This window comes from Apodemus sylvaticus, chromosome 5 (assembly GCF_947179515.1).
Source record: "Apodemus sylvaticus chromosome 5, mApoSyl1.1, whole genome shotgun sequence".
Lineage (NCBI taxonomy): Eukaryota > Metazoa > Chordata > Mammalia > Rodentia > Muridae > Apodemus > Apodemus sylvaticus.
The window spans coordinates 31,796,545-31,813,635 of NC_067476.1; the positions used below are offsets into that span (position 1 = coordinate 31,796,545).

General features: G+C 45.0%; 1 protein-coding gene across 4 annotated transcripts; it reads right to left on the reverse strand.

Moving 5' to 3' along the window:
- Window positions 1-5,703: 5,703 nt before the first annotated feature.
- Window positions 5,704-16,190, reverse strand: Rbm43 (RNA binding motif protein 43). 4 transcript variants are annotated; one of them, XM_052182465.1, is made up of 6 exons: window positions 16,083-16,181; window positions 13,649-13,788; window positions 13,096-13,213; window positions 10,645-10,834; window positions 7,938-8,017; window positions 5,704-7,197 (listed from the first exon to the last, which is right to left on the reverse strand). In XM_052182465.1, the coding sequence occupies exons 3-6, from the start codon at window positions 13,096-13,098 to the stop codon at window positions 6,439-6,441; spliced, it is 1,032 nt and encodes a 343-aa protein (XP_052038425.1). In that variant the 5' UTR covers window positions 13,099-13,213; window positions 13,649-13,788; window positions 16,083-16,181; the 3' UTR covers window positions 5,704-6,438. The 4 variants fall into 4 exon arrangements, with proteins under 4 accessions (XP_052038425.1, XP_052038426.1, XP_052038423.1 ...); XM_052182466.1 differs by lacking the exon at window positions 13,649-13,788 and having other exon boundaries at window positions 16,092-16,190; XM_052182463.1 differs by lacking the exon at window positions 13,649-13,788 and having other exon boundaries at window positions 16,083-16,178.
- Window positions 16,191-17,091: the final 901 nt, after the last annotated feature.

The following is a 17,091-nucleotide window of genomic DNA, read 5'->3' on the forward strand; positions in this document are numbered from 1 at the left end:
TTCTGAGTCTAAAACCCAATTTTGAAACAAACAAAAAAAAGCATTCATAGTATAACTAGTTCCCACTCAATGAGGTTTCTGCTAAGTTACTTACAGAACACTCCTCAGCAGTGAGTCTCTGTAGTATTGAGAGATAGCACTGAAATCGAAGTTCAGAGTCAGGAACTAAGAGTTTATCCATTCATTTGAGTCCTCAGATTACTAAGGAGGGTGCCACAGTCCATCACTCACAGTGACATCACCCTTGTTTATGCTGGAGTGTCTGGCACTCCCTAGCACTTCCACTGTGCTAACATCTCATGCTTCAAACTGCTGCTTCTTGGTGACATTCATTACCACATTCAGGTTGGCCTAGGGACGGTGAAGAAGGCCTGCTCTTAAGGTAATGAACAGTTCCTGGCTTTTGTCATGGCACACCAAAAGAACAGAGGAGAGGTGGTATCAAAGAAAATCACATAAATGCATTATAAAAGTTCCTAAGGCCAGGCTGTATGACCAGAAGATAGGGCAAAACAAAGTATAAACTATCCTAGAAATGATGTATTTTAAATGTGATGTTGACATTAACATATTCTAAACTAATCATTGATTATAGAATATCAAACTAATATGAAAATAAAGGAAACATCAAACCTAGAAACTTTGGTTTACCTTGGATAATTCCAAATCTCCATTATATGGAAAGTTTGTGTGTTCTGCTACAACTACATTAAAGCATACTTTTCTATCTGTATGTTTAAAATAATCATTATTGTTTTAGTTTGCATCTTACAGCTATAATAAACATTGGCCAAAACCAATTCAGGAGGAAGGGGTTCATTTGGCTTGGACTTTCACTGTCCATCATTGAAGGAAGTCAAGGCAGGAACTTAAGCAGAGGTCAAGAAAATAATCTCGCTTACTGACTTGCTGCCTTTGGCTTGCTCAGCCTTCGTTTTTATACAACCCAGGACCACCTGCCCAGAGATGACCACACCCATAGTGGGCTGGGCTCTCCCACATCAATCATTAATCTGGAAAATGCACTACTGACATGCCCATGAGCCAATCTGATGGAGGAAGTCCCTGTTTGTATCATGTTAACATTTACCAACCAGCACGATGCCATGAGCTACTTTAAAATACACATTTTGAGGGGGTTAGGTAAAACTGAGGAGGCATTGTGGTGAGCACCTATAATCCCAACACTTGAAAGGCTATGGCAAGAAAATCCTGAGTTTCAGGCCAGCTTGAGCTACATAGAAAAACCCTGTAGGAAGAGGAGAAGAGGAAACTGGAAGATGGGAAAGGAGAGGAGGAAAAGGAGGAGGCAGAGATGGAAGAGAAGAAAGAAGAGGAGGAGGAAGAAGAGGAGAAAGAAGAGGAAGAGGAGGAGGAGGAAGAGGAATAAAAGAGAAAGAGGAGAGAGAAGAGGAAGAAGAGGAAGAGAAGGATGAGGAAGAGGAGGAAGAGGAGAGTGAAGAAGAGAGGAAGAGGAGTAAGAAGATAAAGAGGAAAAAGGAGAAGAGGAGAATGAAGAGGAGAAAGAAGAGAAGGCAGAGGAGGAGGAAGAGAATGATGAGGAAGACAAGGAGGAAGAAGAGGAGAATGAAGAGGAGAAAGAAGAGAAGGCAGAGGAGGAGGAAGAGGATGATGAGGAAGACAAGGAGGAAGAAGAAGAAGAGGAGAGAGAAGAGGAAGAGGAGGAGGGAGAAGAGGAAGAGGAGGAGGGAGAAGAGGAAGAGGAGGAGAGAGAAAAGGAAGAGGAGGAGAGAGAAGAGGAAGAGGAGGAGGAGAAAAGGAGGAGGGAGAAGAGGAGGAGAGAGAAGAGGAAGAGGAGGAGAGAGAAGAGAAAGAGGAGGAGGGAGAAGAGGAAGAGAAGGAGGGAGAATAGGAAGAGAAGGAGGGAGAGGAGGAAGAGGAGGAGAGAGAAGAGGAAGAGGAGGAGGGAGAAGAGGAAGAGGAGGAGAGAGAAGAGGAAGACGAGGAGGAGAAGAGGAAGAGGAGGGAGAAGAGGAAAAGGAGAAGGGAGAAGAGGAAGAGAAGGAGGGAGAGGAGAAAGAAGAGGGAGAAGAGGAGGATGAAGAGGAGAAAGAGAAAAAGGAGAAAGAAGAGGAAGAGCAGGAGACAATGTAGTAAGAGGAGCAGCAAAGCATAAGCACAGCTCCACCCCTGACACCAGACGCACACAACAGGAGCCCAGTCGGAACAACTTCTCAGGACTTAATGAATATGGAAGAGAAAGTAAGATTTACAACATTGTCACCTTAAAATTCAGCCTCAAAAGTTAAAAGTTTCAGGGCTGGAGGGACAGACAGTTCAGACTTTAGGAGCATTAGCTGCTCTTCCAAAGATCCTGAGTTCAATTCCTAACAACCACATGGCAACTCACAACCATCTATAATGAGATTTGGTACCCTCTTGAGGGCTACAGGCATCTATGCAGGCAGAAAACACTGTGTACATAATAAATCTAAAAATTCTTATCTCCTTGTACAAAGCTCAAGTCCAAGTGGATCAAAGACCTCCACATAAAACCAGATTCACTAAAACTAATAGAGGAGAAAGTGGGGGAAGCCTCAAACACAAGGGCACAGGGGAAAAAAAATCTTGAACAGAACACCAATGGCTTATGCTCCAATATCAGAAACTGGCAAATGGAACCTCATAAAATTGCAAAGCTTCTGTAAGGCAAAGGACACTGTCAACAGGACAAAACAGCAACCAACAGATTGGGAAAGGATCTTTACCAATCCTACATCTGATAGAGGGCTAATAATATATACAAAGAACTCAAGAAGTTAGATGCCAGAGAATCAAATAACCCTATTTAAAAATGGGGTATAGAGCTAAACAGAGGATTCCCAACTAAGGAAACTCAAATGACTGAGAAACACCTAAAGAAACATTCAACATCCTTAGTCATCAGGGAAATACAAATCAAAACAACACTGAGATTCCACCTCATACCAATCAGAATGGCTAAGATCAAAATATCAGGTGATAGGAGATGCTGGTGAGGATGTGGAGAAAGAGGAACACTCCTCCATTGCTGGTGGGATTGCAAGAGGGTACAACTACTCTGGAAATCAGTCTGGCAGTTCCTCAGAAAATTGGGCATAATATTACCTGAGGACCCTGCTATACCACTCTTGGGCATATACCCAAAAGATACTCCAATGTATAACAAGGACACATGCTCCACTATTTTCATAGTAACCTTATTTATAATAGCCAGAAACTGGAAAGAACCCAGATGTCCCTCAACAGAGGAATGGATACAGAAAGTCCGGTACATTTACACAATGGAGTACTACTCAGTAATTAAAAACAATGACTTCATGAAATTCTTAGGCAAATGAATAGAACTAGAAAATATCATCCTGAGTGAGGCGACCCAATCACAAAAAAACACACATGGTATGCACTCACTGATAAGTGGATATTAACCCAAAAGCTTGGAATACCCAAGATACAATTCACAGAACACATGAAACTCAAGAAGACCAAAGTGTGGATGCTTCGGTCCTTCTTAGAAGGGGGAACAAAATACCTATGGGAGGAGATACAGAGACAAAGTGTCGAGCAGAGACTGGAGGAAAGGCCATCCAAAGACTGCCCCACCTGAGGATTCATTCCATATACAGTCAGCAAACCCAGAAACTATTGTGGATAACAAGTACATGCTGACAGGAGCCGGATATAGCTGTCTTCTGAGAGGCTCTGCCTGACAAATATAGAGGTGGATGCCCACAGCCAACCATTGTTCTGAACACATTGGGGTCCCCAATAGTGGAGTTAGAGAAAGGACTGAAGGAGCTGGAGAGGTTTGCAGCCCCATAGAAAGAACAATAATATCAACCAACCAGATCCCCCCTCCTAGAGCTCCCAGGGACTAAAACACCAACCAAGGAGTTTTTAATAGCTGAATAGTACTCAATTGTGTAAGTGTACCACACTTTGTGTATCCATTCCTCTGTTGAAGGACATCTGGTTCTTTCAAGCTTCTGGCTATTATAAATAAGGCTGCTATGAACATAGTGGAGCATGTATCCTTATTACATGCTGGGGAATCCTCTGGGTATATGCCCAGAAGTGGCATAATGGGGTCCTTCAGTAGCATCATGCCCAGTTTTCTGAGGAACTGCCAGACTGATTTCCAGAGTGGTTGTACCAGCTTGCAACCCACCAGCAGTAGAGGAGTGTTCCTCTTTCCCCACATCCTCGCCAGCACCTATTTTCTCCTGAGTTTTTGATCTTAGCCATTTTGACTGGTATGAGGTGAAATCTCAAGAGTTGTTTTGATTTGCATTTCCCAGATGACTAAGGATGTTGACCATTTCTTTAGGTGCTTTTCAGCCATTTGATATTCCTTAAGTGAAAATTCTTTGTTTAGCTCTGTTCCCCATTTTTTTAATAGGGTTATTTGGCTCTCTGGAGTCTACCTTCTTGAGTTCTTTGTATATATTGGATATTAGCCCTCTGTCAGATGTACGGTTGATAAAGATCCAAATGCTTGGCGATTTACAGAACACGGGAAGAAATATGTAGGACTTTCAGTTTAAGTCCCCCCACCCCCAGTTCTCAGGGGGAAGGCAGAAAGGTGGGTATTTCTGCCAATTACCCATCAGGTGTAAGCTGTTTCTCCCCACTCTCCTACACAGCCTTGACAATACTTATTGTTTGAAACAGGTACGTAAGAACCCTTTGGAAGATGCTTGTAATAAATTATGCGGCTTCATGCCTGCCCAGACAGCTGTGCTTTAAGTAGGCATCAGGGTACTAGCTGGACCTGTGCAATACTCTATAACCTAAAACACTAAGAGGAGGTATTCCCTGCCCTTCCCCTTTGCCAGAATGACTGGAAATGTTCTGTGGGACATCTCACCACACTGTATGGGGTCAAGTAGCCATGGACTGATATTGGGAGCCACCCTGCATCTTTCCTTCTTGTGAGTTTGCTCTGGTATTTTTGTCACAGCAACAGGAAGCTAATACAGATGGTTATTTAAAGGTGGGACCTTGAGAGGGGGTGACTGGGTCATGAAAGAAGGCCCTCAAGATGGAATTAATGTTCTAAGAGACAGGAGATTGACTATCTTGCTTTCTCAAAGGAATAGGGCCCTTATCACAGCCCAGCCATGGCTACACCCTGATCTTCCTCCCAGGCCTTTAAATGGTAAGAAATGTCTATTGTTTAAGTCACCTCTCAAAACCTGTGACAGCAGCCCAGACAAGAGGAAGCATTCTTCTCACCAGACTGATCACGTCCTCTGGGGCACAAATGCTGTTAGGATGATGTAATGCCATTTGTAAAGTTTTGGATTTGTTGCCTTTTTGGTGTTAGAAATATACTAAAGAAACAAAAGTATTTAAACATTTGGGACTTAGATGGCAAAGAAAAATAAAGACCCAACAGGTTTTTCTTATGATTCTCTACCGATACAGTTACAAAAATTATAAGCATGTTTGTTTACTTTAAGAGGAACTGATATAGTTCTATTACTTATTAACCAATAAATTCTGAGCTCTTCAGAGTTCCGTTATGTAAAATTGACTTACTCTAAGTCTAAAGTCAAGGGAGTCATAGACCTGGAAACAAATCACTATGGCTATTCTTTGTCTTTATCTTTGTGCAGCTAAAGTAATAGCATTTGAGGAAGAAGATAGTGACTGCTCAGAATGCAGATGGCCCTTGGCTCAGTAATGATGCAGCTCACAATGTAATTTTCTGTAAGTTTTACTTTATTATGGTACAAAAGGAATAAAGAGTCTGTAGAAATTGCACTTCAGACCTTGAGTCTTTTCCAGGCTAGTGCTGACCCCACTGTGCAATGCCCTCTAACACTGCAAAGTAGCAGCACTGAGCCTGAACTGTCCTTCAACACAGCAACCAGGATAAGCAGCCATTTCTTCACCGTAGACAGTCTGGCAAATACAGGATGCTCCGCAAATAACTTGGATTATTGGTGCTGAAAGTCCTTTCAAAAGGTATTTCTGACTCACAATGTTTTGAACTTACAATGCTCATCTAGACGTCACACGATCGTAAAGCAAGAACCACCCACAGAAGCCATCGCAGACTCCTTCCAAGACTCCCCCACAATTCTAACAGAACCACAACTTCCCAAGTGAGTTTGGCCAACATTCTAATGCTATGTGGGGTAAATACAAACCCTGAGAGCTTAGCAACAGCATAATAGCCATGCAAACCTATGCAGGGGAAGACTTCTTTTCCTAATAATTTTTTATCTGGAGGGATAGTGAGATTTCTTCAACATCTAGTGAGTTCTTTTTCAAGGATTGCTTTAGATATTACTTTTTATTCAATGCTAGTCCCGTGTGTTGTCTGCTGGGTAACTTTGGATAACTAGTTTCATATCCTTAAATCTTATCTTCTCCTACACCCTGGGTGGGGGAGGGGCAGGAGGAGTGACCATGATAACTATGGCTGAGACTTCAAGTGACCTTTTGCCCTGCAGATTTCTTGAGCTGTGTCTTAAATAGGTACGTGTCAGAAGGGGGTCCTATAAGGTCAATGTGAGTGCTGTGAACTTTCATCAAAACTCTAGGATACCTGCCACACAGTTCTTCAGCAGCCTGTCTGATGTTTCTTCTCTCTGTATTGCCCCTTCCTTCCAAAACCAGTAACTCTTTTCTGAGCTCCAGGTGGAATTCCTGGACACATTCTTCAATGAACTCTTTCACGTGTCTGACGCTGCCAGGACCCGACCCATCCCCGGTGTCTCGTAGACAAATGGTAGTGAGGTCACCATCCACCCTCTCCTGGCACAGAACATGGTATTTGCTCAGTGTTAGATGATAAAACTCACACTTGTGTTTCAGGTAAAGGAAAATATCTGTATCAAGCACAAGTGTTTCTGGGCTGCTGGCAGGCTCAGGAACAGAGGTCCCGAGTATCGACGCAGAGTTCTTGCTTTTCGGCAGGATCCTTCTAGGGTCCTGTCCATTCCGGCTTCTCCTTTCACCAGCATATTTCCTGTTGTTTTCTAAAGGGGAAGTGGCTTTGGATATCAAAGTCTGTTTGAGCTTCAGGATGGCCAGATATGAACCTTGCACAGAGATTTTCCCACTGGGTCCCAGTGGGCTAAAGTTTAAGGCTGGGATTTTCTTTTTCAGGTCCATTACTAGGTTTTCTAGCACAATTTGAGTGCGAAAAACAGACAAATCAAGAATGGCCATCACGTGATTGAAGACCTACAACGAGAAAGGGAGAAAGTCAAGACAGCACTGCCTAGCGGAGCAAAAACCGTCACCCACTGTCTCCTGCTGCTCTTCCCAGGGGTTCGGCCCTCAGGTGAAGTCCAGCCTTCCCTATCTAGATCGCCCTTCAGAGAGCCTCCAAAGCTCCACACAGATTAACAACCCCTGCCGCACACCCCAGAAATGCAAAGTAAAACAGTACTTTGAGACAAAATGCTGTTTTGAAACGAAGTGCTTTTCAGAATCCATCAATATAAAAACTATTGGTGTAAACTCCACAGACAGACATCCCCCTGCAGTCGGGCCTGCCCTACTTCTCTCAGCTTAAATTTCAATAGCTGGCTACACCAAAAGCCTGGATTCCCTGAAGAATCTACGTGGAAACTCACAGATTATATTTTAACTTTTGTACTGAAACGCACTTTCCTGACTCCTTCAAAGTTCCTTTTTAATATTCATCTTAATTATTCCCTATTATCAAACCTTCAGTCCTGCTGTCACCCATGACAACAAAAAAGCTCATGGTCACTTGGAAAGTATCAAAGGACACATGTAATACTGAAATATAAAACCGACATTTCTAGAAGCAGCCTTTGCCTTTTGAGAACTGAGAAGCTTCTACGCTTTCCTAAGAAGCCATGGGAAGGGAGCAGTTTGTGTATCGTTGCGTATGAAAGATTTGCCAAGAGAAATGGGGTCCAGGCCTCAAAACACACCCCAGGGCCCACACTCACCTTTTCACTGAAGCGAGAGACTGTGAGCAGAGGCTCTGAGACTGGAGGGTGTTTCTTCTGTCTGATGACATCCTGTGCAACTAGGGAAACATTAGCATCATCAGTAGGTACCTTAATTTACAAATGGCGATGTTCGGTTCTATTGTTTGCAAAGTAAGATTTTTTTTTGGCAACATTTTTCTCCTAAACCTGACATTCAGATAACCTTTCCTTTGTGCTTTAAGACACTAAAGTTCACCATAAATGTGTCAATAGGATACTAATTCTATTTTTAAACAAACACAAATCCATACATGAGTAAAGTAAAAAGCAATAACCTAACGTCAATCCTCCAGGCCATCCATCAGAGGAACACTGCCTTTAAGAAACCCCACCCTGCTGAAGTTGTCCTCCTAACTCACTGCTGGCTCTTCTTTCGACATTGGCAAATCCAGACCTCGGGCCTCTTTGCTCACTATGACCACCCGCGGCTAATCTCAACCTCTAAGGCTTTAGACATCTCTACTCGCGTATCACTTCCAAACTTCTGCTCCTAGTTCACGGTCCTAAGAGCTGTCGCAGGAAGGGCAGCTTGCTTCTTGGTCAGTGTTCCGCGAGCATCCTGAAACATTTGTCCTTCATACTCTCTGGCTCCGCCCCAGTCTCTCTCCAGCAGCAGCCCAGGATAGATTCTAGTATTCACACTGCAACATTGTTTCAAAACAGCAACTCCATTCCACAGTCGCTCACTTAAAACCTTAAACAGCTCCCACCTCACCACAAACAACCCGGAAACCTCTCCTGGACCACAGGCTGCTCTGCACGCGTGGGTCCAGGCTCGCAAGCTCCCCACACCCATTACTTTGCCCACACTCATTCGATGTTCCTCCCTCTATCCCCATGAATCCCTTTCTATCCCCTTTGCCCCTCCCCACCACCCCTTTTGCTTCATTCTGGTCTCTGCTCAACTGTTATATAGAGTATTTCAGATCTGGGAACACATCTAGTTGGTACAGCACATGTCTTGCATAGATGAAACCTTGGGTATTATCCCCAACATATCTAGTATACACGAAACCTTGAATATAATCTGCAACACACACACACACAGAGAGAGAGAGAGAGAGAGAGAGAGAGAGAGAGAGACACAGTTTCCCAACCAGATCTGGTGATGCAAGTTTGTAATCCCAACTCTAAGGGGGATTACAAACTGGAGGCCCTCAGTTCAAGGCCAGTCTAGGCATCCTGAGCAATATGATAAAATGCCATCTCAAAAGGTGAAAAAAGAAAGAGGGCTGGAGAGACGATGTACCAGGACAGAGGACCTGAGTCTCGTTCTCAGCACCCACATCAGGGATTCACAATCTCCTGTGTGTAATGCAGCTCCAGGGATCCAGCTCCCTCTTCTGGGCTTCTCAAGCACCTCTGTACATATGGTATTCAGACACTCATGCTCACGCACACATACACACACCATAAAATAAAAAAATAATAGAGAGAACTTTTTTCAAATAAAATGTTAAAAGAGCAGAAGAAATTTCCCAACCCAGTCTACGTCAAGCAGTACCACCCATCACTTTTTATCTCTTTATTATTTGTACTTTTTCAAAACATTTATGTTAACTATAAACAAACATAAACATAAACATATGGATATAAATAAAGCACAAACATACATCTGTTGCCGTAATAAATGCCCAACCTCATTGATGTACGCCTCACGAAAACCAAAAAGGCTGCCTATTCCATTCATGGTCGGGCTCCCACCTCCTAGAACAGCACTTAGCAATATTCATCATCTAAATTATCACCTTATACCACCACTGCCGACATTTTAAAGATGCGGCGAGCCCCTGCCACAATCCCATACCTGAACACACATGGCCTTTTTCTCTAACACACATGCATGGAACTGTCACTCCTGATGAGCATGGAGCATGTCCTCTGGCACCTCCTCCTCTACTGTCTACGCCTCAAAAGGACTGTCCCTCCTCCAGGCTGTAGTGGCAAGGACAATCTGTAGCCACCAGCTGGTTATTTCAAGCTGAGGTGGAAGGCAGAAGACCTCAGCCCTATTTCAGGGGCAGGCCGCGGTACTCAGTTCAACGTTATCCATAGCAGAGCAGATTCTTCATTAGAATTTCCACTTGATGGGCTAGAGAGACTGCCCGGGGGTTAAGAGCACTGACTGCTCTTCCAAAGGTCCTGAGTTCAATTCCCAGCTACTACGTGGTGGCTCACAACCACCTGTAATGGGATCCGATGCCCTCTTCTGGTGTGTCTGAAGACAGCTGCAATATACTCACATACATAAAATAAATAAATCTTTTTTAAAAAAGGAGAAGGAGATTTTCCACTTGACAGTTTGAGGGAATAGAAATGGAGAGTGTAATTATATTTTGTTGCTACCCCAAGTCTTATCTAGGAGATTATATGTAATTTAACTTTATTTTACACATGTTCTATATCTGACTCCTAAGATATACACACACACACACACACACACAAAAGCAAAATACTTTTTAAAGCCTTCAAATTTTTTCACTCACTAACACATTTTCATGAACTATTTTCATATATTTTTGCAAATATAAGACTAGCCAGTTTTCAGAATAATTTTTAATGCTACTTCAATCACTGACAATCCCATCAATCATTTTAACAATACAAAATTTTAATGTCACTCAGAAAGCACTTCCAAGATGATAAAAACTTGGCTAAGAAATACCTTTCTTTTCCTTGAAGATGATATACGCCACTCCTTTGGAACGTGAGGGATATATCACTTCTTCCACCTGTCCACCCTCGTCTGGGAAGTAGCGCTTCACTAACTGGTCCTTTAAAAGGCCAACTGGAAGTCCAGAGACTACAACTGCTCTCTCAGAAACTGTGGGATCTTTGACCTTCAACGCTGATGCCTGCAGAAAAACCAGAGGGTACTGTTTAAATCTGGGTCTACTGAAAGGTAGCATTACATCCTTGAGATAAAACACCTCCTTCCACAAAGATGGCCGGCAGGAGTTTGTCTGCCTCATTTCATCTACCAACATAGACCTCAGTGAAATTTGAGAGTTCTATGCACAGTGATCCCTTTATTTTTCATTTTTTTAAAGATTTATTTATTTATTATATGCAAGTACACCGTAGTTGACTTTAGACATCAGATCTCTTTACGGATGGTTGTGAGCCACCATGTGGGTGCTAGGATTTGAACTTATGACCTTTGGAAGAGCAGTCGGTGCTCTTACCGGCTGAGCCATCTCTCCAGCCTCCCTTTACTTTTCTAAGAAGTAGAAAAGAGTGTTGAATATTTGATTTTAGGAAGGCCCAAAAATAATAATGTCACAAAAAAGAAGAAAAGAAGAGAAGAGAAGAGAAGAGAAGAGAAGAGAAGAGAAGAGAAGGAAAGAAATATTTTGTTTGCTTTTTGAGACGGGGTCTTTCTGTGAAGTCCTAGTTGGCCTTGAACTTGCTATTTAGAGCTGGATGACTTCAAACTCAAGAGATCCTCCTGCCTCGGTCTCCCACGTGCTGGGATTAAAGGTGTGTGCAACCACACCCAGAGAGATATACCTTTCTTAGTTTTAACAGTTTAAAAGTGGTTTTGGATACAGCTCAGTGATGGAGAACTTGAGTCATGTGTGCAAAGTCCTGAGTTTATAAAAATAACTACAAAAACAGTTACATTTGAAAGAGGCTATGCATTTCCTGGATTATGGAGACCCAAGTATGGAAGCCAGTGAGAAAGACTTGCAATGATCTGGTGGCTGCATAGACTACCAGGGATCCACCAGGGATCTGGAGCACGGAGAAACATGCTACTGCAGAAGCTGCTGCCCTGTGGAGTACACGGCAAAAATCCTTCATTCAAATCCACCTTTCAAAGCCACTTCTACTTAACGCCTTCACTTGTCTCCACCTCAAGTTAGGAAAGTGAATCCATCAGCCTCAGCCTTACCCAAGATGTGTGGGGTTAGTCAGGACCAGTTGCAGCAAAGTTCAGACATAATCCATCTTAACTAGCTGAGGAAGGACGTCTCCTGGGCTGGGCTGACGGTTAACAAACCACAAGGCAGTTCTAGGCTCTGGGCTCTCAATGCAAGGATTATCTCAAATAAGATCCGCCTGGGGAAGAAGTCTACTTCTAGCTTCCCAGAAGGACAACAAATGAATGGTCTACGTACACACGCACGCCGTGTTCCCTTCACCCTGACAACCTTCAGAATGAAAGTAAAAGATTAAAATCAGTTCGCTGGGACAGACTTCAACCGTTTTCAGGGAGACAAAAATGTACACAGGTGTATGTGAGGAGGAGACAGGAGAAACAACATAGAATAAGGAAAGGGGGGTTGTGGGGTAAAGGTGACAGTCTGAACAGCAGACCCTAGGACATGAAAAAGAGGAACACGCACAACAGGTCATGGGTGGCTACCAGTAAAATAATCACTCCAGCTTGTTCTGAGCACAGTCCAGCCCCAACTTAGATACACACACACACACACACACACAGAGAGAGAGAGAGAGAGAGAGAGAGAGAGAGAGAGAGAGATTTGAACACACAAACCCCCTAGTGACAGACACTGGGACAGACCTCAGTGAAAACTGAGGATCCTTTTCCTTAAGAAAGATACCTAAATTAAGTCTCTAGAGACTCTAGTTAGCCTGGGCACACGCGAGCACTGACCTCTCTTTTTTGGTATTTGAAGGGACCCCAACCTAAAGATCACAAGAGAACTAAATCTTAAGTAAAAGGGGAAGGAGAAAAACGGCATCACTAGAAACATTTCCCTTTATGTGGCAAAGAAAAATTACACATGACATGAGTCCAAAACGGGGAAAACACCTTCAGCCATCGATTAGACCCTGCCGGAACCGTATTTGCTCCTTAGGATGCACCACTGTTGAGTTTTAACTTTTAGACTAAATGTGCCGAGTCTTCGCAATGCCAAAAACTCAAAAATGACTACAAAAGAAAATGAAAATATCCAAAGCCATCCATGTAAGAATAAAGCCAGCACTAACAGAAATGAAAGGGGAAACAATGCAAGCTACATTACAGAGAATTATTGTCAAGTACATTACAGAAGGTTACAAAAACAGCCTGAAGAAAAATTTAAGTGAGATTACACAGTACGGCTCCCAAAGTTGAATCTGGAGGAAAGCAGTGTTCCCCACTTACCATGGTGGGGTTCAGGGAAGGACTAAGCCGGCAGCGGTGATGGCCCAGAAGATGCAGTCTCAGAATCCCTGCCTTTCACCCGGTTGCTGAGTCAAGATGACGAGATGGCGTGCAGGTCCTATCTCACAAGATGATGTTTTTAAGTTTACAATGCATATATGACATTCTCAGCACATGCACCCAATCATTTGCAACATTAATAAAAACTATTCATCGAACAAAACCTTCCACATCCCACAACACGTTGTGCGCAAGTGACCGAGCAGAAAAGAAAACTGCAGCACTGAAATTCTGTTCTCTTCAAAACCTACGTACTGTAGGGGGCTGGGAAAACAGGTCAGCGCTTAAGAGTGCTCGCTACTTTTACAGAGGACCTAGGTTCAATCCCCAACACCAGCATGGTTCAGTACTGCCTGTAACTCCAGTTCAAGGGGCTCTGACACCCTCTTCTGGCCTCTGAGGACACCAGGCACACACCTGATGTACATACATATATGCAGGCAACACACACACGTAGAATATGATAAAATAAATGTAAGGAATAAAAATATACTGCGCCGTCTTTCTGTCATGGAGCATTCCAAGGGCTTTACAGTTCGGTCATATGGTGGGGATGTCCAGCTCGAGGGTGAGGAGGACAATTAGGTCATTTCAAAGGAGCTTGGTTTGCATAAAAGAGTGTTCTTTATTGCTCTACAGAAGGAAACAGAACACCTCATTTAAAGCACACATCACCCACAATAAAATATTGTAAAACTACAGTAAATGCCATCCAGGATTAAGAAGCAGGATTAATTCTCGCTAAAGTACAAAAGGCCCCATGAACGAGAGGCCTTGGAGGCTGAGGTAGAGCTGCAGTCCACACAACAAAGTATCAAGTAAAAGAAGTTTTCAGGCTGGATGGTGGCAGTGCACACCTTAGATCTCAGCACTGGGAGGCAGAGGCAGGTGGATCTCCACGAGTGGGAGGCCAGGACGGCCTATAAAGCAAGTTCCAGGACAGCCAAGGCTACACAGAGAAACACTGCCTTGGACAACCAAACCAAAAGGAGGCGGGAGGGGAGGGGAGGAGGGAAGAGGGAGGGGGGGGAGGGAGGAGGGGGGAGGGGAGGGGAGGGGAAGAGGAAGAGAAGGGAAGAAGGGAGGAAGAAAGAGAAGGGAGGAGGAGAGAAGGAGAGGGGAGGGGGGAGAGGAGGAGGAGGGAGGGGGAAGGGAGAGGAGGGAGGGGGAGAGAAGGAGGGGAGGGGAGGGAGGGGGAGGAGAGGGGAAGAGGTTTTTGGCACACAAAGCTGGGACAGGGATGTAGGGGACGGGGCATGGGTCATGTTGATAGAAAACAGGACAAAGGGAGACCTCCTATAAAAAGTAAAAACTTCCTGGGTATATGACAAAGAAGATACTTTAATGGAAGTAAACGATTTGTCTTCTAGATGGTATAGTGAAACAATGAAAATACACCAGACCGGAGTGTCTCTCACTTAATAATTTTCCCTTACAAGAGGGACTTTTCAGATTTCCAGCCTGGGTGACTTCCTGGCTTTTTGTCTCTGCCGCACAGGCCCCTGACTGCCCACGCCAGCCTCCCCGGTTAGTGGCTTGTGAACTACCGTCCTTCCAGCCGTTCATCAATGTCGAGGACAAAAATCCATTTGAGCTCAGGAAAGCTCCACACCTCATCAGCATTAATGTGTGTCTTAATTCCAGTGTCTCTCACACTTTATCTTTAGAATCAAAGACGTTCCCTGTAGCCCTCGTTTTGCAAGACCTCACTTCATTCTATGATCTCTTCAATGTTCTGCACATTCCTCCTTAACTCACTTAGGTCTGAGGACATATGGCTACAGGTCGTCTCCTGAGACCCGTTATAAACAGAGAATTACCAGTCTCCTCTGTGCACAAGAAAGAAGAAAAACGAGTGTCCTGAAGAAAGGCAAACCACTCAAAGACTGTGAAACAAGGGAATTTCAGCAGAGGTGCGGTGGCTTTTCGTTTTCATGCTCTGCTTTAAGAGGCTCTGAGACGTGATGTCGGGCCGTTATGTAGGAAAGGAAAGAAGGAAAGGAAGGGAAGGGGAAGGGGGAGGGGGAGGGGAGGGGAGGGGGGAAGGAAGGGGGAGGGGAGGGGGAGGGAAGGGGGGGAGGAGGAAGGGGAGAGGAGGGGAGGGGAGGGAAGGAAGGGGAAGGGGAAGGGGAAGGGAGGGGAAGGGGAAGGGAAGGAAGGGGAAGGGAAAGGGAAGGGGAAGGGGAAGGGAGGGGAAGGGGAAGGGAAGGAAGGGGAAGGGAGGGGAAGGGGAAGGGAAGGAAGGGGAAGGGGAAGGGAAGGGAAAGGGAAAGGGAAAGGGAAAGGGAAAAGGAAAAGGAAAAGGAGAAAGGAAAGGAGAAAGGAAAGGAAAAGGGAAAGGAAAGGGGAAAGGAAAGGGGAAAGGAAAGGGGAAAGGAAAGGAAAGGAAAGGAAAGGAAAGGAAAGGAAAGGAGAAAAGAAAGGGAGGGAAGGAGGGAAGGAGAGGGAGACAGACAGACAGACAATGGTGTAAAGTAAAACTTAAGTGTGGCACTAAGAAGAAATATTTCATTTGCTGTTTTAGTTTCTATTTGCTTTCTCAATCACTTGTTTATTTTCACACTATACCTTGACTCTCACAAAGTAAAACACACACACACACACACACATATTCATCGGGTGAAACAAATACAGAAAAACACACACGTACAGTAACTGCTCCAAAACATAGTCATCTGGACAAAACCCGGAGTCCCTGGTCAAAGGCCTAGCTCCCAGGAAGAGAGGGACAGCAAGGCAGTGCCCTCAGCCGGACCCTTCTTTCTAGTTCCTTCCAGTAGTTAGCTATAGCCTCCATTTCGGTGTCACTGTCCTTGCCCCCGCAGTCCCGCCCAAACCACCTTCCGGACTAAACCCATGAGTCCCCTGCCTGTTCAGTGGGGGTGGGGTGCGAAAGGAGCCAGTGCTCCCACGCGTGGGAGCCAGACCTGCCGCACCCGCGATGGCCACTTCGGGGCGCGCGATCGCGCAGGACACGTGCTGCAGCAGGACCCTCGGTGCGCGCCTCCCAGCACCGCAACCCGAGGAAAAGCGACTTGCCAGGGCTCCGAGGAGATGCTCGGGCAGCGAGAGGCCTAAAGCGGGTGGTAAACAGGTTCTGCTTTCGGTTTCCTTTTCCCGTTGCCCTGGAGACTCAGCTTGGAAGGGCGGGGCCCGGCTGGGTCAGTCTCTCCGCGCCTTTGAGGTTGCTGCGCAAGACGACCCGAGGGCTTCTGGGCTTCTCTTGGCACTCTGGACGATTCCAGAGCCCCGCATCGGTCTCTCCAGCGCTTTGTCACGCCCGATCTCCCACACCTCTTTCCCGCCAGCGGGGTCTGCCCAGACTCATCACCTAAGGAGCGCAGAGCACACGCCCTCCTGCTCATGGTAACAATGTGCCACCACGTTGACACATTATGTCAACCACCTGGCCGCTGGCACTGGAGCCTGGGACACAAGAAATCTAGCCCAGTGAAATCAAAGAAATACGAAGGCAAAGGCGGAGCTTGAACTTCAGTGTAAAGAAACAGAAATTGAAATCGTGATATACCAGTTTTCAACCGGCTTGCTCAAATTCGCAGATACGACAAGCCCTTTTAGGTGCAAACATTTCTAAGGATTTGGGCATCTCTCAAGGACTCAAAACACTGCTCCCCACAGTCGCCCTTTAGCATACCCTATACCTGAAGCCCTCTGACCCCTTCCTGTACGCTCTCAGACCCTAAGCCAGTCTCCGAAATCAGGATTCCTCTTCCCCTAAGTGGGTCATATAAAACAGACACCTCTCATCCCAAACAAGCTATGAAACCTACTCCCGTCTCTGAGGGAACTCATTCCCACAGGAAGAAATGCTGCACAGAACAGAGATGAATCCAGACAGGCTGGGTTGGCTAATCTTGACTGTCAACTTGATACACTTGCAAAACTGAGGAACTACCTCTATACTGTAGGCATGTC